Below are 22,441 nucleotides of genomic sequence, written 5' to 3'. Positions count from 1 at the left end.
CAGCCCCTTCCCAGCTCCCTTCCCTGCCCTGGACACCTCCAGCCCCTCCAGGGCTCTCCTGCAGGAGCCACAACTGGACACAGCCCTCGAGGGTCTCTCAGTGCCAGCACAGAGGGACAATCCCTGCCCTGCTCCTGCTGGACACACAATTCCTCATCCAGCCCAGCTGCCAGTGGCCTCTTGGCCACCTGGGCACCCCCGGGCTCGTGTCCAGCCCCTGGCACCAGCACCCCCAGGGCTTTTCCCACTGGAGCACTTTCCCACAGCGTTCCTGCTCTCCGGGCACTCAGAGTGTTCCTGTCTGGCTCCCCAGCGCGGTTCCTACTTCAGCACTTCTGCTGATTCCAAATGCCCAGGGCAGGGAAGGGAGCTGGGAAGGGGCTGGAGCCCCAGGAGGGGCTGAGGGAGCTGGGAAAGGGGCTGAGGCTGGAGAAAAGGAGGCTCAGGGGGGACCTTGTGGCTCTGCACAAGTCCCTGGCAGGAGGGGCAGGGAGGGGGGGTCGGGCTCTGCTCCAGGGAACAGGGACAGGAGGAGAGGGAACGGCCTCAGGCTGGGCCAGGGCAGGCTCAGCTTGGACAGCAGCAGGAATTTCCCCACGGAAAGGGAGCTCAGGCCTTGGCAGGGGCCGCTCAAGGTGGGGGTGGACTCCCCATCCCTGGAGGTGTCCAAGGAAGGCCTGGACGTGGCACTCAGCGCTCCGGGCTGGGGATCACACACAGGTAGGACCAGATGGTTTCAAATCCCTTTTCCAATCTACGCCATCCCCTCACAGCGCCCTCGGCCCCAGCCCCGCCCTCAGGCCAGGGGGCGTGGCCTCGCCCCAAGCCCCGCCCACCCCCGTGCGCGCGCCCGGTGCCGGAAGCGCGAAAGGGCCGCGGGGAGGCGGAAGCGCGCGCGCGGCCGCGGCCCGAAGATGGCGGCGAAAACACAGGGCGGGATCCGGCTGAGCGCGGTGAGTCTGAGGGGGCGGCGGGGCCGCGGCCGGCCCGGGGGAACGCACCTGAGGGGCCGGCTCGTTCCGACCTGCTGCCATGGGCAGGGACACCTTCCACCACCCCAGGCTGCTCAGTGCCCCGTCCAAGCTGGCCTTGGACACTTCCAGGGTCACTCCCTCAGCGAGGGCGGGGAGCGCAGCTTCGTCGCTCGGGGTGGGGGACGTGGGGTCGGGGCTTATCCCGTCCTTATCCCGCCTCAAATCCTGGAAAATGAACTTCTCTCGGTCCTGCCAGGCTGTGCCGAGGGGAAGGTGAGGGCTGGGGGTGGGCTCGGTGTTAGGGGCGGGATTTCCCAGCCTCTGGTGAGCGCCGTGACCTCTAATTGCCAACTCGTAACTTCAAATCTTAACTGCTTTTATTGCGAGCGGCCTAATTACATTTTAACTCTAATTACGCCTGATGATGAGTGTTCGCGCAGGTAAATGCTGCTGTGTTGTGCTTTTCCGTCGTAGTATTGTCGCTGAGCGGTTGTGGCAATCGGTCGTTTGTTTGTGCTGATATAAATGGAGTTAAAGCTGCTTTTTCAGGTGAAACAGGAGGGTTTTTCCCAAGTCAATGCCTCTAAACCTTACCTAGAGCTACACCTGGCTCAGCACCTTGCTTTAGAGCAGTGAAAAGAAGCAGGAGAGCTACGATGAGTAACTTATGAAATATTTGAGTGAAAAAGGTGCGTTCGGATATGCTCAGCACGGCTGGAATTACGGAATCGTTTAGGATGGGAAAGACCTCCGAGATCATTGAGTTCAACCTCTGGCTGAAATTTTATCACCTAATATCGATTTATGTTACCCTAACATCAATTTTTGTTACCTTAAGGTCAATTTATATTACCCTAATAAAAGTTGCCACGATTCTAGAGATAAGCCCTAAACATCATCTTTTTGAAGTTCCAAAATTGCATTTTAATTTTGATTTCAGATCTTTAATTCTTGCAAGTGTTTGAAATGCACAGTTTGTGTGATTTTTTTTTTTTTATTGCAGCAGGGTTGTCCTGCTTCTTTAGGTGAAGATTTGGATTTATTATTACTTTCTGGACATATTATTGGTCTGCTTGAGCAGAAAAAGTATCAAAAATCAGCCTTTGCATCTGACAGTTCAGAGTTTAAAATCATTCTCAGGTTGAAATCACTTTGCCAAGCCCAACTCTCAGAGGCACAAACGAAACCAGACGCACTTGGTAACTTTCTCAATTATTTTTAGGCAGCTCTTTGGTTTTGTCTGTTGCAGAGACAACTGAGAATTTGCATTCAGTGGCTTTCCAGTGAGAGCTGAGGGTTTTGTAGGGTTTTTTGGTTTTCGATTTTTTGGTTTCGTTTTGGTTTTTTGTTTGTTTTTGTTTTTTTTTTTTTTTTTTGCTCAGGTGAAGCAGCTGATGTGGTTTTGCCCAGGTTTGTAAAAGGCTTTGTAATGAGAGAATGGTGGGGAGAGCTGATGCTCACAGTTCTTTGGGAATATAAAGTATTTCCCGTGGATTCAGAGGCACTGGGAGGGCCTGGGAACTCATTCCCACACTGGAATTTATCTCCTGCTGTTGCTCTGGCAGTATTTTTATCCAGTTGAACAATGAAGCAGCTCGGGAAAGTGATCCAGGATAATATTTTAAGAGTGGTTTTTAATTTGGATGGGTACCTTGATGTGGCTCATTGCACAGTCATTGACCTGGGATTGTGTAGCTGGGAGGAGAAATTTCAGGAAGTTTCAGGAGGAATTTCCCCATGGAAAGGGAGCTCAGGCCTTAGCAGGGGCTGCCCAGGGAGCTTTGGAGTGCCCATCCCTGGAGGTGGCACCTGGAGGTGGCACTCAGGGTGCCAAGGTGGCCATGGGGCACAGCTGGGACTCCATGGGCTGGGAGGGCTTTGCCAGCCTGAACAATTCCATGAAAATGGCAGTGTTGTTCCCAAGGATAAACCAAGATGTATTTTCCACTCAAATGCATGAATTACTGTAGTGATGATGGATAACACAACAAAAATTTATTATGTGCAAGAAATAAATTCCTAAGATGAGGCAAGCTCTGCAGAGGTTTGGGATTTGTGCACAACTTTGGATCTGCAAGGGATGGGACAGTTCAGGTTTGCTTGGAAAACTGAATTTCTGAAGCTGCCTGTCATTTTTGCAATATAAACTGCTTTATTCTTCAATATTTGCTGGTTATAACTGCAGGAGGTGCTGTTCTCAGGACAGTTTAGTTTCAGACATGTCCAGCTGGAAGAAGTGGGAGGTTTGAATTGTGTTTGGCTGCACTTGGTCTCGGCAGAAAAAAAATGAAATTACTAAACAAAACCCACTTAGTAACAAAATATGTTTGGCTGAGCAAGCAAAACAGCTGGATTGGCCAAGTGAGTGTTCAGCTCTTACTGAATCTCAATTAATTAGGAGCTAATTAAAGTGGTGCATTGATGAACGAAGTGTAAGGGGACAAACGGACTTAAATATTTCCTGATGAGTTCATCAGGAATTAAGGAGTGGCTGCTGACAGCTGGATTGCTCTGGAGGAAACTATAAAACTGATGGCCTTAAACCACTGTTCTGCTGTTCTTTAATCTGGTTTTGTGCCCTTGTTTCAATGCCTGGCATGAGGAGGGCCAGGCTGGAGAGGGCTTGGAGCATCCTGCTCTGGTGGCAAGTCTTGGAGCTGGGTGGTCTTTAAACACAAACCAGGTTTAGAATTCTGGAATTCTGTGATCAGGTGGTGCTGTCTGCTCTGAGGTAACTTCCCCATGAATTCCCTGTGGCATAGTTGCTCACCTTTTGCTGAGGGATGGGAGATATGAGAGCCAAGACCCCATTTGTTCCAGTTCCCATCTTCCAGCCCTTCCCATACAATTCCCAGTCCTCTGAACCACCTTCCAGCCTTTCCAAACCCTCCCCCAAGCAGTGATCCAGAGATATCAGCACAACTCCTGTGATGTTGTTTTTAGGATTCTCAGTGGTTCACAGCAGGGAAATGAAGGGTGGAGCTGTTGTGTTACTCAGACAAAGTTTGGTTTCTGTGCACACACAATGATTTGGTTCACAGGCAAAAGGACATTTATTGGTGAGGATGCCACTGTGGGTGACACTGAAGTTCTATCTGTCCTTCCTTAGCATTGCCTGATGGTCTGGGGAGGTGCTTCTTCCTTTCCAGAAGGAATTTTCTTCCTGGAAAAGGTGGTCAGGCCTTGGGAAGAGCTGCCCAGGGAGCTTTGGAGTGCCCATCCCTGGAGGTGGCACTCAGGGTGCCAAGGTGGCCATGGGGCACAGCTGGGATTCCATGGGCTGGGAGGGCTTTTCCAACCTCAGGAATTCCATGAGATTCCCTAGTGTGAGTTGATGCCTGTTTCAAAACCACAGTCAGGATTTCTTGCCAAGTCCATATTGCTGAGGTTCCAGGGAATCCAGCACTTCAGCCTCCTGTATGGCTGGAGTCGTTCAGTGTTTCAGCAGGGAGTGAGCAGATGCCAAATCTCTGAATGTACATCCCTGTGGTGGGTTGGGATTTTTAAATATGGGGTTTTTTTACCGGGGAGAGATTTCAGGTGGGAAAACCCCCAGCAGTTGTTTCTGGTGGGTTTTGATCCCGAAGCTTAGAAAACAAAGGAGCAGATGCTGCCAGCTCTGTGAAAGTGCAGAGAATCACCCAGGGCTCTGAGGATCCCCTGAGTTCCTGTACAGCAGAGGGAAAAATCCAAAGATCCTTTTTGCCCACGTGCTGTTGCACATGTGAGATTTCCATTAATAACCCATTAATAATCTTTTGGATTCAAAATTACTTGGAAGTGTTTGTTGGGAGCACCCTGGCTTAGCCTGACTTCCTGCACCAGATTTTGTAAACCTGGAGCTCTGAAGCACAGATGGCAAGGAGGAACGTGGTTTCTGTTCCCACTGGTGCTCCATGGAGAAATGCAGGGATTAAATTGCACTTGGAAGTGTGTCATGTGCTGCTATGACCTCAGGATGAGGTGACAGCTCTTGGCACTTTCTGTTACTTCTCCATGTGCCTTTCTCCTGTTCTGGTGCCTGGTTTGTGGCTCTAGGATTTGCTTTTAGCATCATTCCTTTTCACCTTGGAGCTCTGAAGTGGCTGCTTGCTTTTATTTGCACTTTTATTTACACTTCATACCTTTATAAAAGTGCTTGTCAACGTGTAACTCTGTAAAAATTATACAGTATGGCTATGCACACAGTATTTTAAGATCTCTCTCAGATTTTCTCTGTATAATAATGTGGATTATGTTCTGGTTTTTGTGTAACTCAGTGGTACAAGGGCTGATTTCAGTGTTATGTGTTCATGGTGCTGCTTTTTCTGCCACCACCACAACTCTGGCAGGGGGGGATTGAGCAAATCTGTGCAGGGGGTTTGTGTTAAAGGCTTTGTAGGAGTGTAGCCATGGATTTCCTCGGGGATAATGCAAACACAAGGATCAGCTGCAGTTAAAACTTCTCCAAATGTTGCACGGACAGGTCCTTCACTTACATGGATATTTAGTCCTGGTTTTCCAAGTCTTGAAGTGAAGATATGTGAGCCTAGGCTGGGGCTGCCTGGCAATTCTTTTGTCACTGACATGTCCAAGTCACATCTCATAAAGAGATGCTTTATTTGCATATTTTCACTTAACTCTGGCAGTGGCCTGAAAAAGACACATTTGTGCCTTTGGGTGCATCAAATGTGTGAGATCCAACTGCAGGGCAGCCCCTGAGAGGGGATTTTGGTCACTGAGACCCACAGAGGGTGTTGGGTGCTGCTCACTCTTCACATGAAGTTTGGATCCTCCTGGTTCTAAATGTGAGTTTTTAACATCTGAGAGCTTCTGTTACCGGGTTTAAATCACAGCTTTGATGTTTTCTGTAATTAGATAGCAATAGTTCCTTACATTTTTATAAAGAATTTTAGGATGACAAGCCATGCTCAGAATATGCTGAGACTGTGCTGAATTTCCTCTTCAGGAGCTGTATTAATGTTCCCTGCCAATACCGAGAAATCAATTTAATTGCAGCCTTTTGGTAGTGTTATCCAAACCAATTTAATGGAATCTTCCTTTATTTAACAGACTGGTTTCTGCCTTGGAGAGCACAAACTAATGCCCCTGCTTGTGCTTTATTCCAGCTGTGCCCAAAATTCTTGCACACCAACTCCACCAGTCACACCTGGCCCTTCAGTGCAATTGCAGAACTCATAGGTAGGTGATCAATAGCTTGGAATAATTCTTGTTTCTTGGTACAAAACCTTTTTCCATCAGGTAGGGGAAGACCTGGCTGAACATCCTCAGTGTTCTGCTCTTTATTCTGGTCCTGTTACCTGCATTACCTTGTGCACCTGTTTATTAGCTCCTGTTGATCATCTTGCCTTTGATTTTTGAGCAGAAGTTAATTGGACATCTCCAGTGTTCCTCTTGTCCCCAGTCAGCTGCTTCCTCAAAATAAAGGTGTGGCTTGGGACCCCAGCCAAGCTGATTGAGCACTTTGTTGCTGCCAACAAAGTCACACATCTTCTCCCCTTTCCCCCTTTTTTTCTCCTCCCCCCTTTCCCCACTTTTTTCTCCTCCCCCCTTTTTTCTCCCCTTCCCCCTTTCCCAGAAAATTAACCTATCAAAAGAAAACAGGGATTTTTTAGCTGGAGAAGACCAAAGCTGTCCCAGAGGAGGAAACCAGAGCCCTGTGGCTGTGGCAATCTGTTAAATCATCTTGGCTCTTTTCACACTCCAAATTCTCCCAAACTTTCAGTTGTACTTGTATGTCCTGTTTTGTGATGCTGAAATACATTTTATGAAACATTTCATAAGATGCAATTTGGATATAAAGTTTATAGGAAGAAAGGTGCCGAGCTGTGGTTCCTTTTATTGGCTTGAGCTGTTTTGTGTCTCTCAGCTGAACCTGCAAGGACAGGCAGTGAGGCAGAGGTGCCATCACCTCCCACCCTTCCTTCCCCTCCCAAATCCCAGGGGATGAAGGGAAGAGATGGAAGAAAATGGTGTTGGGGCAGCTGAGGCTGGGCCTGGCTTTGCCAGGAGGGCTTTGTGGAGCCCTGGTTTCTCTTTCATTTCTGTTTGACTCTTTCACATCCTGTAAACACAAAGTTGAGTCTAAAGCATTTTGCAGCTCCCCTCTGTAAGGGCTGGGAGAAAGCAGGAATTGCAGCAGCTGCTCTGCAGGCAGGAGATGAAACTGGAGCCTTGGCTTGGTTTCATTTTCTGTTCTTGTGTGAGCTGCTCACCCCAGCTACATTTTTATTGTCTGTGTTGCTGTCAGTGATAATCTGGGAAATTTTGGGTGAGGTTCTCCTGGGTTGGTGCAGCTGTTCCATCCTAACCCTTTGATTTACTTTCAGATGTGTTTGCACTTAGTTGAATTTTTGTTTTCAAGTCTCCCACGCTGTTTGCTTTCCTTGCCCTCAGATAATGCCTACGATCCAGATGTGAGTGCCAAACAGATCTGGATCGACAAAACCGTCATCAATGACAACATCTGCCTGACATTCACAGATAATGGCAATGGCATGAACTCAGAGAAACTGCACAAAATGCTCAGGTGGGCAACCTCTGCACCTGTCCTGTCCAAATCCCAGCCCTGCTTGTGGTACTGCTCAGTTTATTCCTGTTTCTCCTACATAATTCAATGATTTTGCTCATAAATTCAGCATTTCTGAAGGTGCTGAATGTCCAGGTGAGACTCCAGAGCAGGCACATGCTACTAAAGCTTCTCTGTAGCTTTGTCAGAGAACTTTTACTTCATAATTTCCTTTTATTCTTTCTCTCAGCCTTCCCTTTATGCTGTGGAAACTCTGTAGTGCCTGCTAGTGGAGATAAGGAGAACACAAGTATTTTATTTTTATTTTTACTATCATCATAATCGTTGTTATTATTGTTAATTGCTTTAAAGTTAGTGAATGAGAAAAAGGGAGATTCAGCTCAAACCCATTGGAATATTAATAATAAAATGTAGAAATATTAGAATTGTAGAAATAATAGAATTGTACAAAAATTAATGGATTTTCTATTTTTAAAATAATTGTCTATTTATCTTTAAATATTCTGTAGGGTTGGAACTGATTTTTCTCTCATTTCTACAACAGCAAAAAGCTTTCTGTGCAATATCTCTCCTAGTGTAAAAAATTGCTCTGCCTGCAGATTTAAATTTGAGCAAACTTGAATTCAAACTGTTATTTTTCTATTAGATACCATAATTAATAGCTTCCTAAATTCCATATTCAGTTCCCTGTTTTACTTGAAGTGTGATATGGAAAACTTGTGGATTAAACATTTTCTAGGAAGTGGAGGGGGGGAAAAAAAGACAAGGTTAGGGGCTTTTATTAGTATTTATTGTGAAACTACAGGATAACTATCAGAATTCTTTTTTCACCTAATTCCAGACTTGATATTTCTATTCCATATTTAAAAGCTGGAAGTAGATTTCCCAGGTTTTTGCTGTGTGGTTTTAGCAGCGTTGTCCAAGTGATTTTAGGATTTAATTGCTCAGGAGTCCCTGACTGTTGGAACCCACAAACCTGGGAATTTTGAGTTTTCTGTGCTTTCTCACACTGACCCCCAGAAGAACACTTTTTGACTTGAGGCCTTGGAGAAAGCTTCTAAAACTGAGTGATGGAGTTAAAATCGCTGGTGTGTAGTTTGAATAGAAGTGTGTGATTTCACATGGTGAAGGGTTTGGAATTTGGAGTTTTAGAATGTAGTCATAGGTGTGGGACAAGATGGAGGTTCTTGGGTCTTGTCTCTTCTTCCTTCTTGTTCCTTTCTCTTCATAATTTGAGGTAGAGTTTTTGGATTGGATAGTGTTGGTCACAAGTTTGCTTATTGAGTTAAAAGTATAAATAATATAGATGTTAGCTTTTAATTAGATAGTTAGGCTTTAAAAGACCTTGTAACTAGTTAAATTCACCTCCATTTTTTCACTTTTGGCTTGATAGCCAGAAGTGCTGAAAAACTGTACTTTAAATAAGATTGAACAAAAAATCCATTTCTCAAGCATTCAATCCTGACTCTGAGTGAAGGCAGAAGAGCAAAGCTCTATAACAAGAGGTTTAGGTTAAGTAATTTGCCAAGTCTTGCATCTCTTGATCCCTCAAGTTTTCCATGGATTTTTTTTTTTTTTTCTCTCCCTGCTGCAGCTTTGGTTTCAGCGAGAAGTCGGTGATGAACGGCCGCGTTCCCGTGGGGCTCTACGGGAACGGCTTCAAGTCGGGCTCCATGCGCCTGGGCAAGGATGCCATCGTTTTCACCAAAAATGGGGACACCATGAGCGTGGGGCTGCTGTCCCAAACTTTCCTGGAGGTCACCAAAGCAGAGCATGTCATGGTTCCCATCGTGACATTCACCAACCAACATATCCTTTCGCAGGTCCCGGTGAAAAGTTGCGGTTGCAGCGCAAATTTCGGGAGGGGGGAAAACGTCACTCAGAGGGAAATCCTTGGCTGCTTTATTGGATGTTTGTATCAAGATTTTCTCCTTGCAGAGGAGTTATAAGCCAGGAAATGTGCAGCAAATTACATCTGACATGTTGTAATTGGTTAAAACTTTTAACTTTGTAGGAGTTCTGAGATGTGGAATGAGAAGCTGGGGAGCGAGTCCAGAAATTTCCTCATTTTCTGAAATGTTGACTCTGTTCCAAGTTGCCTTTCCTTAACACAGTGCCCACGGCAGATCAGTGATCCAGCAGAATCCAAGAACAGCCTCAAGGCCATCCTGACACATTCCTTGTTCTCTACTGAGGAGAAATTACTGGCAGAGCTGGATGCCATCATAGGAAAAAAAGGCACCAGGATTATAATTTGGAATCTCAGAAAGTAAGATAAATCCAGTCTCTTATCTCTCATCAGTTTCGTAATTTTTTTTCAGTGTACACAAACATAGAAGGATTTGGGGGTTCATTGTGTGTGGAATAACTGGAACAAGCTGTGTGCAGTTAAAAAAATGGGAAGCTGGACTCAAATGTGAATTTTAGCAAATCTCTGAGGAATTCCCCTTTTTTTCCCCTGGCTACACCACAACACCTCGTCTTGTATTTGCTTTTTCCCCCCTATAATTAATACATTTTCCCTTTTTAATTCTTAGAGATAAAAACAACAAACCAGAATTTGACTTTGACAAGGATAAATATGACATCAGAATTCCAGAAGACTTGGATGAAACAGGCAAAAGAGGCTACAAAAAGCAGGAGAGACTGGACCAGATTGTTCCAGAAAGTGATTACTCACTACGAGTATGTGTTGGATTTTGAAAATTGGGTTAATTTTTGGAAGCTGGAGGGTGTAAATGTTTTAATTTTAATATAATGTGTGTTTTATAGGCTTACTGCAGTATTTTGTACCTGAAGCCAACCATGCAGATCATCCTGAGAGGACAGAAGGTGAAAACACAGCTGGTTTCCAAAAGCTTGGCCTTCATCGAGAAGGATATTTACAGACCCAAATTTCTCAGTGTATCCTTTCATATTTCCATTGCAGAACTGAATTCTGTTGCAGTTGTATTGATGAATTTTGGTTATTTTTTTAAAGTCATACTGAAAGAATTATCTCAATATAAGAAAAGAAAGCTCAAAGGCCCACTGAGAGTAACTCTTATTTTTTGTGTTCCATGAAATTCACCCTGTTTTTCCTTAATATCTGCTCAAAGGCCAAAACAGTCAGAATTACTTTTGGATTTAACTGCAGAAACAAAGATCATTATGGAATAATGATGTACCACAAAAACAGACTGATCAAAGCCTATGAAAGAGTTGGCTGTCAATTAAAGGTAAGAAATTGAGGCTTCAAAATATTTTGACATCTTGTCAAATTTCCTTCAAACACTGATTTAAAAAAAGAATATGGATTGAAAGCAAGATACTGATGTATGCTTTATAAAATCACCTTTTTTGCTGTATGCAGCAGTTAAAATTGTATTAAATGGTTTGGTTTTGGGGCTGCTTGATACAAAAATAGGAATCTGAGCACATCTTTCAGGACAAAAAGAGGGCTGGAACAGAGGATTTGTTATTTAAGGGGTTTATATCAAGATTCTCTCCTTGGAGACGAGTTATAAGCCAGAAAATCCTTGTTGCCCAATGTAGATAGAGTTAATAATTACCTCCAGCAAACTCTTGCAGTACTGGCATGGATTTTGTGTTGGTTTTCCTGATAAACTTTAATTCTTTGCAGGCAAACAACATGGGTGTGGGTGTTGTTGGGATTATTGAATGCAACTTCCTAAAACCAACTCACAACAAACAAGATTTTGACTACACCAATGAATACAGGTATTTTTATCTGCATTTTCTATCCCATATTACCATTTCCTGGGAATTACTTGATAAAGCTGCTTCTTTAAATAGGAAGAATAAAAGTTTCTGGTGTTCTGGCCAAACTTGGTTTAAATGCAAACAGCTCCTTTTAGACTCTTTTTTGTGTACCCCCTCTTTGTCTTTTTCCTTTTCCTTATAAATATTTCCCCACAATATCCACACCATCCTTGTTTTTTCCTGGATATTCTTTTGTGGCTGTTCAGGAGGAGACATTTTCCCAACAGTGCTTTTAATGTGGAAATTTTGGGCATGGATTGCAAATGTTGGTGATCTTGTGGCAGGAATTGGGAATGCCCTTGGCAGGCACAGTGAGCAGGGAATGGTTTCCACTTGTTGGGGTTTTTTGAACACTTGACATGAAAGGAAGGTTTCCTCAATCCCTTGGGTTTGATTTGTCTGTCAGCACACTAGGAAATCTGGGAACTTTGTGTCCAACAAATAGAATTAAGTCAATATCCAGACGAGTGGGGAGAACACAGGATCATTAAGGTTGGAAAAGACCTCCAAGACCTTCAAACCTTTTGAGTGCCACTTCCAGTTGTTCCTGGACATAACTTTGGAGTGGAGGTGTGAGTTAAAATTCATCTGAGAGAGATTTCACCCCAGCTGCTGCTTCAGCAGCAAAACAGCTTCTCCTCTCTTGGAGCTCTGTCCTCTCAGCTGATCTGTCACCTCCTGATCCCACAGAGTTCCCATTCCTGCAGGGATTCCAGCAGGACCTGCCTGTGGTGTCTCCACTCTGCTGCCTTGTTTATCATCCAGGAATGGATTCCCTTCATGCCAGCTGCATTCCACCTTTGATTTCAGTTCTGTCACAACGGGAATGCAACTTCCCAACTTTCTCTGATTTTACCCCCAGCCACCTTCCCCTGCACTTGGAATGTGGGTGGGCACAATGATACCACACTTGAAACATCTTCTGTGAAGGTTTTTCTGCCAGCGAATGCTCCAAGCTTCACAAGATGTTTTTGTTTTGTCCTGGAAAGTTGTGAATCTCATGGAAAGGTTCCTTGCACTTCCTCCCTCCCCAGCAAAGGGATTTGATCCCATCCGTGGCTCACCGCTCATTTCTGCCCTTCAGGTGCTCCTGGCTCAGCAGTGCCTGGGGTTCAGAGTTGATCTGGCTACAAGCTCTGGGTCACACTCTGAGTTCAAACACAAATTTTTGTGTTGGTTCAAGGCCCGGGGCGGTGTCAGGCGCTGAGCCAGGCCTGGCAGGGCTGGGCCTGGGAGGGCTGGGCCTGGTTACTCATCCACTGCATTGCTCAGAGGTGAATTCCACGGGCTGGCAGGGGCTGTCCTCACCTCCAGTTCACCCGGGGGCTTTGTTATTGTTCCTCACCTCTTCCTCCTGGGTGTGGCAGCTCTGGGAGTCCCTGAGCTGCACCCTGAGCCCTGAAAGCTCCCTGAAAGCAGGAAACAAAACTGAAAATTACCCTGGGTGAGACTGACCTGCTCCTTTTATCAGAGTGCAAACTTTATATCACATTGAAGTGATCAAATGTTTGCCAGCTCCTTGTTGTCAAGCTGGGTATCAGCTGAGAGTAGCCATGAACCTGCACTTGGGATGTACAGGAACAGCCAAAACCAGGGTGAGGTGCTGGATTGGTTTTGTGCTTTTTTTAATTTTCTGGTTGAAGCTGAACTGGTGAAGCCCATCCAGGACTTGTTCTGTCCATCAACAGCACTCTTAATTTTTCAGTCTTTGTGCTCTGACTCGTGTTTCCAGGAATTCCTTTGCTGACAAACATGATTTCAGACAATTCCTCATGTCTTCAGGTTTCTAAATAAAAAAACTTTATAAAAGAAAAAAAGGAAAAGCTTCTAGAAAAGCTTCTTCCCCCACTCTTGTGCAATTAGAAATAATCACAGAATTCACAGAATAACCAGGTTGGAAGAGACCTTCAAGATCATTGAGTCCAACCCATGCCCTAACACCTCCACTACACCATGGCACCAAGTGTGACATCCAGGGATGGTGACTCCACCACTTCCCTGGACAAACCATTCCAGTGCTTTATCACTTTTCTGTGAAAAACCTTTTCCTAATATCCAGCCTATTCAAGTGGTTCATGCACTTACTCTGTCACTGGAGTTCATAAAGGTTCTTCCTGTGCTAGAATTGGATTATTCAAGGTGTCTTTAAATTCTTTTCCTTGCAGACTCACAATAGCAGCCCTGGGAGAAAAGCTCAACGATTACTGGAACGAGATGAAAACCAAGAAAAACGAGGAATATCCCTTAGCTCTGCCTGTCGAGGAGATCCAGTGAGTGCCACAGTGACAGCAGAGGGCTGAACACACATCCTCTGATTTATGTCATACAGGAGCACTCTGTGATGTGCAGGTTTTGGTTTTTTTCCTCAGGAAACAGCCTGACCAGACGTGGGTGCAGTGTGACGCCTGCCTCAAGTGGCGGAAGCTCCCGGACGGAATCGAGCATTTACCAGAGAAGTGGTACTGCTCCCTCAACCCTGACCCCCAATTCCGGTAAGGACCCGGCCCAGGGCCACCCCCCCAGCCCTTCCTCATCACCTGGCAGCAGCAGGGCTCTTCAGCTCCTTCTATTGTGGGGGTTTTTTTTCATGTCTCTTTTCCTTCCCTCAGGAATTGTAACGTGCCAGAAGAACCAGAGGATGACGATTTAATACATCCCACGTACGAGAAAACCTACAAGAAAAAGTGAGTTCTGGAGACTTTGACAAGACTCTGAACACTAAAAAATTCCAAGGAGAGCTGTGCAGAAGTTGGGGTGAAAGTCCAGCTCCCAGAGGGATGATGTTCCATAGACAGTTTGGGATATCCCAGAAGCAAACTCTCCAGGCTGATAGGAGACCTTGGCTTTGTAACTTTAAAGGTCCTCATTGAAGAATATTGAAAAAATCAATACATTCATTTAGGAATAAAAGGGTTCTCAGCTAAGGTCTGTGACAAAAACTGATTTGGGTAGTTGTGATGCTGCCTCACATTCTAGATGTGGGAGTTTGGGGTTGTTTTAAATATTTTAATAAATAATCCAGAGGGAATTTGTTGGAAAGTTAACTTCAGATGAGCTTCCAGCTTCCCGAGGAAATTTTCATTCAATAAACAAGAATACTTGGATTGTTGTATTTAGCTGAGATGAGTATTGTGTTTGCTTTTAGATCTTAGATTTAGTTTTTCTAATGAATGAACATTTTGAATCTTAAGCTCTTAATCTCTATTTTTTCCTTGCTCCTGTGCAGGGACAGAGAAAAACTGAAGAGGCGACTGGAGTACAGCCACCAGGTAACTCCTGCAGCTGCCAGAGCCTGCCCTGGCTTCCAATGTCTGCTTAACGTCCAGTTTTACTCTGATGCCTCTGCAGGATTTGCTCACCATGAGGAAACACAAAATCCACTTTATTTTGCTGCCCAGTGATGGAAAATCCACTCTTTTTCTCCTTAGGGGAAGGAATTTGAGAGGGACAAAGGTCTCTGGCCAGAACTAGAAGAGATGTCAATGACTTGTGGCTGTTTTTATGGCAGGACAGCCAGGTCTTGAAAGGGGATTTGTTGGAGAGAGATGTGATGAGGATATGAAAGTAAAAAGGAACTTAAAAGTGGGGATCTCAAGAGGTGGAGATAGAGATGAAACAGCTACAGTTGTGCAAGGAGACACTCAAATTGAGATGAAATCCAGATACAGATGAAGATGTTTGATGGGAATGTCTGGATTGTAACTCAGAATCAAATTTTCTAAGTGGGATTTAGTTTCAGTTGCATTCAAAGTCAGTTTCTGACCTAAGATCACTCCATTTCTGGAGAAGAGATGCTGCATGTGTTGTTTTAACCTATTTATTTAATTTTGTTGTTTCTCTGCCATTACATCTCCCCCAGTACAAAAGTAATTCTAAAAATGAAATAATTGCTCATTTTGGGCCAGCTGAGTGAACCCTGAGCAGCTTTCCCAGGGATGTCTGTCCTGGAGTTTGTGTCTGATGGGCAAACTCCAGACAGAGACACAGCTTGGGAAAAGCTCTTGCCTGGGATTCTGCACAGCACTTTAAAATGAAAAACTGGGATTTGCAATAGTCTAGTCAGCCTTTTTCATCCCAAAATCCTGAGCCTGGGTTCAAGGAGCTACTTGGATATGGAAATGTCAGAATTTTAGGTGTTGGTATATAAAGAACTGCTTCAATCTCTCCTGAAGAATCTACTAATATCTGTTTATTTCCATTTTTAACTTGCATTGTCTTATAGATGAATAATGAAATATTTTTAAAAACATCTGTTTCTTCAAGTAAAGACTTCAAAACATTCTCACCTCCAAATGCAAAGGAAGCTCTTCCAAGGTTACTTCTGCCAAAATCATCAGATGCTTCTGGTAGAAGATCTCTGCCTATTTTAATTAAAGTATCTTCCCCTCATGTGGATGCTGATAGCAGGTGAGTGGACCTGTCCAAAGAGATTGCTGTTTATTTCTAAAATTAGTAACTTAATGAAAATTATGGGTGTTTGGAGCAGCTTCAGCTGCTAAAATTCCTGTGGGAATTCTGGGAGCATGGGAAGCTCCAGGTTAAAATACAAAAGTAAATTCAAGAAAATGACAAAGGAGCATTTGTAGTGATTTGTGTGCTCAGGAGCAGAGTTGGTGTTCTCCACACTGCACAGGCTGTTTCCCTGATGTGGAGAATGCTCCTGAGTCTTCTTTCAGAATAATGTGGGAGTGTGTGGATGGCAGGCACTTATTTTTTACAGGAATTTACTCTTGACTACACAAATTAAAATCCCATGCAGGAGATTTTCTAGAGTGGTAAATCTTGAATAGTGTTCAGAGGGACACTGCACATGGTTGAAAACAAATGATTTGGCAGCATTTTTGCAATAAACTGATTATTTTAAAATTTTCCTCCTTAGTCTCAAAAGGAGGACACAGAGCTGTGTGACACCTGTGGCCCTAAAGACACCTCGGCTCGGTGACAAAACATTCAACAACCACGAGGAGGATGATGATGATGAAGATGTCATCATTTTAGAGGAGAGCAGTACTCCAAAACCTTCAGCAGATCCTGATGTTCCTGTGGTAAAAATGGAATGTATCAATTTGGATCAGGAGGAGAAGCAGGAGGAAAAGCAGAAGGAAAACAGTCCCGTGGGGGAACCTTGCAGTGCAAGCACTTCAGAGGCTAAAGGTGAACAGCTGAGCTCAGCAACACAGACAGAGCTCCCCAACCTGGTGGTGAAAAAAGAAGAGGTGGAAGACGTGCCAGTACAGATTCCTGGGGAAGAGATGGAAAAGGAACAGCACAACGTCAATGGTGTTCCTGAGACATCTGCAGAGGTGGAAAATGAACTGAAAAATCAGTTGCAATCATTGAATGCAGAAAAAGAAATGTACCAAAGCAAATGTGAAGCGTTAACCAAACAAGTGGAAACACTGGAACAGCAGCTTTTGGAGTTGAATAATAAATATGTAAAAAAGGAAATGTGCCACCAGGCAACGGAGACGGATCCCTCCTTTGGAGAAGGAAACACTGAGGGGAGGAGCTTGGCAGAGGTGACAGCTCTCTATGAGCAGGCCCTGGGGGAAATAGCAACGCTCAAGGAGCAGTGCAGCACCCTGCAGAACCTAAAGACTGAGTGCAGCAAATGTGCTGATGGGGAGAGCAGGAGTGAGGTGGATGAGATTGCAGTGCAGCTGGATGATGTTTTCAGGCAGCTGGACAAGTGCACCATTGAGAGAGACAGATACAAAAGCGAGGTAAAACACTCCTGTCACTGAAACTATCTCTGGTTTTTATTCCCTGTTTCACAGCACTTCTACTACACAATGTTTTGAATCGTTTTTAAAGCTTTATTTTTCTTTTGATTGGCAGATTGAAGTCCTAGAAATGGAGAAGAATCAAATGGCCTGTCAGTGTGAGGAGCTCAAGGCAGAGCTGGCTCAGTTAAAAGCTTCAATCCCACAGGCTGTAGCACATGCAAATGATTCTACCACCAGTAATGTAGAAGACTCTGTAAATTTTTCTGATGGAGAAAGGTATCAGTTTTGTTCTTTCTAGATGTTATTGCAAGGTTTTTGCTTGTTGGTTGTATTTTAAATGTTTTGATGAAGGTTTTGTCTGATAATTGTATAATAAAATGTGATGCTCAGAATTCTTTTCTACTGCCTTTTGTGACTCCTAACTAATGTTGTTGTTTTTTTTAAATCGAGTGATGTTTGTGATTTATGATTTATTTGTGTGAGCAGGATTGGCCACTCCAAATCAGCAGAATGGCAAACTGATACTTCTTAAAATACCCAAAATGTTGTATAATTTCTAAATACAACTTGCAAACCAAGGAGAGAAAAGGGAGGCAGGAAAGAGGGTGATCATTATTTTCTGCTGTGTAATGAACCTCACTTTGAGAGTCTGTTTTTCTTTCTTGAATCAACTGAACAGTCTGGATTTGAAACTTTCCTTTTTAAGAACTCCTTGCTGCAGGCAAATCCTGTGGAAGCAGGGTCCAAGGTGTGTCTTGGAATTAAAGAAGGGTTGAAACTTCCAGCTGGAGAGCTTGGAGCTCCTGGGAAGTGGGAATAGCACACACACAAAAAAACCCAGAGCAGGTGGAAGCAGAGTGAGCTGAGGTCCCTGTCAGGGGAGAATCCAAGGGGGGAAGCATCACCTGTGATAAAAGGGGACTCAGTTAAGGGAACAATTCAGCAAATTTATCCCTGGCACCAGATGAGAGGCATTGCAGAGGGAGCTGAGGGCTAAAAGTATCTCCAAAAGTTACCATTCCTGGAAAACAGGCAGTTATTGTGCCCGTATTCAGGACATCCTGGCACTGCACCCTCAATCCCAGAGAAAACATGGAATAAATCTACCTGGAAGTCACCTGCAGCCCCATGAGAGCCAAAAGGGAGTAAGGACAACCAGCATGGGGTGTGTGAGGGCGAATTGGGCATCAGCAGCAAGGCCAAGAATGGAAAAGGCATTTGTACCTCAAGTCCTGTGTCCAGTTCTGTGGCACTTTAAAAGGACAGTGAGGGGCTGGAGTGTGGCCAGGGAAGAGGCTGGAAAACAAATCCTGGGAGAAGCAGCTGAGGGAGTTGGGAAAGGGGCTGAGGCTGGAGAAAAGGAGGCTCAGGGGGGACCTTGTGGCTCTGCACAAGTCCCTGCCAGGAGGGGCAGGCAAAGGAGGAGAGGAAATGGCCTCAAATTGCAGCAGGGCAGGCTCAGGGTGGAGATTGGCAAAGAAAATTTCCCTGGCAGAGTGGTCAGGCCTTGGGATGAGCTGCCCAGGGAGGTTTGCAGTCACTGTCTGTGGGAGTGTTCAGGAGCAGGCTGGATGTGGCCCTTGGGGATGTCATTTTGGGGTGATTGTTGGATTGCATCATCCCAAAGTTCTCTTCCAACCCTGGGGCTTCTGGGATTCATGGCCTGGGTGACAGAGCCAAATGAACTCAGTAAATTCCTGGTGCCATCAAATTGGAGGGAACTCAGGAGGGCAGAGCTGCTGCTGAGGGACTTGGACAAACTGGGACAAAAACGGGTTGGAAAAAAGCCCCAGAAAATTCCACAAGGGCACCTGTGCATTCCATGCAGGAGCACGAGCTGGAGCCAGCTGTGGGAGAGCAGCTGGAGGAAGTGCCCGTGGCTCTGGGGGAGTGGCAGTGCAGTGTGAGCCAGCACTGCGCTCTGCTGGTGACACAAACCAGCTCCTGGCTGGGCTGCCCTGGGCAAGTGACTCCTCCCTGGTGCCACAGCCCAGCCAGGGAGTGCTGGATCTGCCTCTGGACACCCTGGCAGAGGGTGGCAGGGGAGTGGAGAATGAGCTGGATAATTTCCAGAGACTCCTTTCAGTCTTTAAAAAAAAAAAAAAAATTTAGGCACATGAAAAAATTATCTGTCAGCATTTTAATTTTATTTTTCCTTATAGCTCTGGTTTGTGTTTACTAAAAGAATTAGCAAATAAATGCAGGACTTGGAAGTAACTTCCCCCCACAAGTTGATGGAGAACTGGTCATGGAGATGATAAAGGATCTGAGAGTAGAAGGAAATGGGCCACAGAAGGGATGGCTCATGGCAAAAGAATTTGATCAGGAAGAGGACACAGCAAGGACATCCAGGAAAGAAACCAAAAAAAGGGAGGCACAGCCTTTTCCCTGGGCTACAACTCTTATTTCCTATCTTTTTTTAAGCCTTTGGACAAACTCCTCTTTCTTGCCTTCTCTTCTTTTTCTCTTCTCTTGTTCCAATGGGTTGTGGTAATTTGGGTTTCTCTAGATAAAAATACCAGGGCTTTGAGAAATACAGGTGGTGTGGGGTAAAGGATTATACCAATGCTTATTCTGAAATATTTCTTACAGGAATTCAGTTTAATACTGGTTTAAAACTGAGGGAATATTCCCCTTCAAACTGAAAACTGAAGAGAAGCTTAGAAAAACTGGTAGATTTAGAAATAATCTTGATGCAGCTTTACCTGCATCCATTTTTTTTTTTTGTTGTTGTTGTTATTGTTTTTGTTGGTTTATGGGAGTGATGGAGCATCTCCAGTGTGGATTATCAGTGCAGCTTTGTTAGGTGAGCTGTGATCAGAGAATTCCATCTCCATTTAAACCCGTGCTTTTCTCTCCCCAGCCTGAAGCTTCGCTCTCTCCGTGTGAACGTGGGACAGCTCCTGGCCACCATCATGCCCGACCTGGACCTGCAACAAGTGAATTATGACATTGATGTGGTGGATGAAATCTTAGGGCAAGTGGTAGAACAAATGCATGAAATCAGCAGTACTTAAAAAAAAAAAAAAAAAATCTCAATGTTTTAGCAGAGTTTTATTGCTCTTCCATGATAACCTGTAGGTTCCAGACTGTAAATAGGGCTGCTTCAATTTATATATTTGACATAGGTGGATCTCTCAGTGTAAATATTCAACATTTAGCTGTTCACTTCCTCCTCAAGGAACACTGTCAATACTGACCCACCCTGATGTACTTAATTAAGGATTTTGCTTTGGAAATGTATTTGTAATTAAATTTGCAGATATTTTTACTATTAGGAATCTTAATACTTTTCTACAGACACCTTTTGGTTGACTTTGGATCTTATATAAGCATTAATACCTGTGAGTATTTCCTCTTCTAAAGTAGTGAAATATCTTAGACATGCATAAAAAAAAACAAACAAACAAAAAAAAAAAGAACTTCCTTGATTTCTTGATTTCCTTCCCAGACTTGTTGTATCCCACAGTGTTGTTCCATTGCTCCCAGCAGTGTTCAGTGTTGCATTCATAGGATAGAGATGTAAGTAGTGGGAATTTTGGGCCATATTTGGAGAATATTTGTATGGTACTACCAAAAGAAGGCTTCTTTGAGGGTTTTTTCCTGAAAACTGGGGATGGACCAGTTGGATGGAAGCAGTTGGAAGAGGAGAGATGTTTCTTTATTTGTGGTGTAAACTACAGGGTGAGCTGGAGCTGAAAAAGTTCAGCTTCAACAGCTTTAGACAGTTTTTATTCTAGGCAAGAAAAGGGAATTCCTCTTTTTCACATCTCCCCTTTTAGAGTTGTGTGCTCTAAATCTTCTAATTTCTCCATGCTCATGGGAAAACCTGGAAGCAATGGTACCAAGAGAAATTCCCAGCCAGCTGCAGGGATTTCTTTCCAAGTCATTGAGAACAAAGATAGCAAATCCATCTTTTCCTCTGTGGTGGGATTGGTCACCCAAAGAACTATCCAGAAAAATGATTCTTGCATTTAAATACAAAAAATAAATTTAAAAGAATCATTTAATTAGTGTTCAACGTGTTAATTCTTAGGAAGTATCTATTTTTTTTTTTTAATAAAGCCAATATTGTTGGCTTTTGCACTGCTACTGTCCTGAATTAATCCCTTGGTGTCCCTTTTAGTTGTAGATCAGTGGAATTCTTTCCATGGACAATATTTCAATGGAAGATCTCTATGCCAATAATAGGAATGCACTACTGTTGTACTTTATAAAGGAGAAATTGAATGTTTGATTTGGGAAGAGGTGGCTGTAATATAACTACGTATGATTTTTGCAAAGTTTATATTTCCCATTTCTTGGTGTGTAGCCTTTCCATTTCTTAATCATTATTTATTATGTTTCATCAGACTGTAGCTGAATTTCTTGTAGACAACAGGCAAAATAGAGCACATGTCTATATTAAAAATGGCAAATTTACAATGTACATTTACACTTTGGACAACGGTGGACTTATGGAAATGGTTTCTATTTACTTGTTAAAATGTATTTTTTGTAAAAAATAAAGATATAAATCGGAGTTTGCAGGATCTCATCTTGTTGTTTGTTTCTAAATAAAACCTGTGCAGGATGGCTGAAGTGTTGGGTGTTAGAAGAAAGCCTGGCTTCATCTGGTGATGCACTGGGCACACCAGTATGGGAATGGGATGGGAATGGCTCAGTGTGGTGTTGGGCTGGGCACACCAGTATGGAAATGGGATGGGAATGGTTCAATCTGGTGCTGGACTGGGCACACCACTATGGAATTGGGATGGGAATGGCCTGGATGTGGAAAAAGCAGTGTTGGGATAATCCAGGGGTGTTAATGGAGTGGAGCTGGATTTCAGGAAGTTCTGCTGTTGGTACATGGATGTCAGAATTCATGTTCTGAAGTTCTCCAAGCTCCTGGGCTTGCTCCATCCTGGCATCCCAAGGCAATTCCTACTGCCATGGAACTCCTCAGGACTTTTGTACAAATAATTTCCAAATCCCCTGTTCCATACACATCCTTCTCCCTCAGCTGGAAGGACATGGGTAAGGAAAGGTTGAATTGCATCCAGAGGTTTGTGGGGAGCAGAACTGGGGATCCCTGGGGCAAGAAATTAAGGTTCATATTTAAATTTTTTAGAAGTTCAATAACAGATAAAAGGGACAATATCTAGTGCTGGAGTGCTTGGCAAACTGCCAAAAATCACACCATTAGCTTGAAATTTTATACATTTCTTTCATTATATTAGTTATTTGTATATTCTTGAAGAAGACTATACATATTCAAACATTCTTGTGAGTTTACACGTTTTGGGAATTCTTTAGTTTGGTTTTTAACCTTTGACCTGTTTGTATGTCATCAAAACAAAAACAAAAAACAACACAAATACTCTTCTGGGGAGGTGCAAGCATTGGGTTTTGGTTTTTTTCTCTCATTTTAGGTTAATTTCGATGTTTTTGCGGGTTTATTTTTCCCCGCC

At 44.0% G+C, this 22,441-nt stretch overlaps 1 protein-coding gene across 1 annotated transcript; it reads left to right on the top strand.

The window, feature by feature from the left end:
* The first annotated feature begins 871 nt into the window (after positions 1-871).
* Positions 872-21,513, top strand: MORC3 (MORC family CW-type zinc finger 3). Its single transcript, XM_014880632.2, has 17 exons — positions 872-953; positions 6,083-6,155; positions 7,371-7,503; positions 9,098-9,312; positions 9,625-9,772; positions 10,041-10,188; positions 10,276-10,407; positions 10,602-10,721; positions 11,126-11,223; positions 13,431-13,535; positions 13,635-13,757; positions 13,875-13,949; positions 14,492-14,534; positions 15,488-15,672; positions 16,145-16,988; positions 17,104-17,267; positions 19,855-21,513. Exons 1-17 carry the CDS (start codon positions 915-917, stop codon positions 20,006-20,008), a joined length of 2,799 nt encoding a protein of 932 aa, XP_014736118.2. The 5' UTR covers positions 872-914; the 3' UTR covers positions 20,009-21,513.
* The last annotated feature ends 928 nt before the right edge of the window (positions 21,514-22,441 follow it).

This window comes from Sturnus vulgaris, chromosome 2, assembly GCF_052056855.1.
Source record: "Sturnus vulgaris isolate bStuVul1 chromosome 2, bStuVul1.hap1, whole genome shotgun sequence".
NCBI lineage: Eukaryota > Metazoa > Chordata > Aves > Passeriformes > Sturnidae > Sturnus > Sturnus vulgaris.
Note: the sequence above shows the minus strand (reverse complement) of the source record. Positions and strands in the feature narration are given on the sequence as shown.

Coding starts and splice junctions, on each gene's coding strand:
- MORC3 (XM_014880632.2), top strand. CDS start 915: ATGGCGGCGAAAACACAGGGCGGGATCCGGCTGAGCGCG. Junction 6,156..7,370: donor TGCAATTGCAGAACTCATAG/GTAGGTGATCAA, acceptor CCTTGCCCTCAG/ATAATGCCTACGATCCAGAT. Junction 9,773..10,040: donor ATAATTTGGAATCTCAGAAA/GTAAGATAAATC, acceptor TTTAATTCTTAG/AGATAAAAACAACAAACCAG.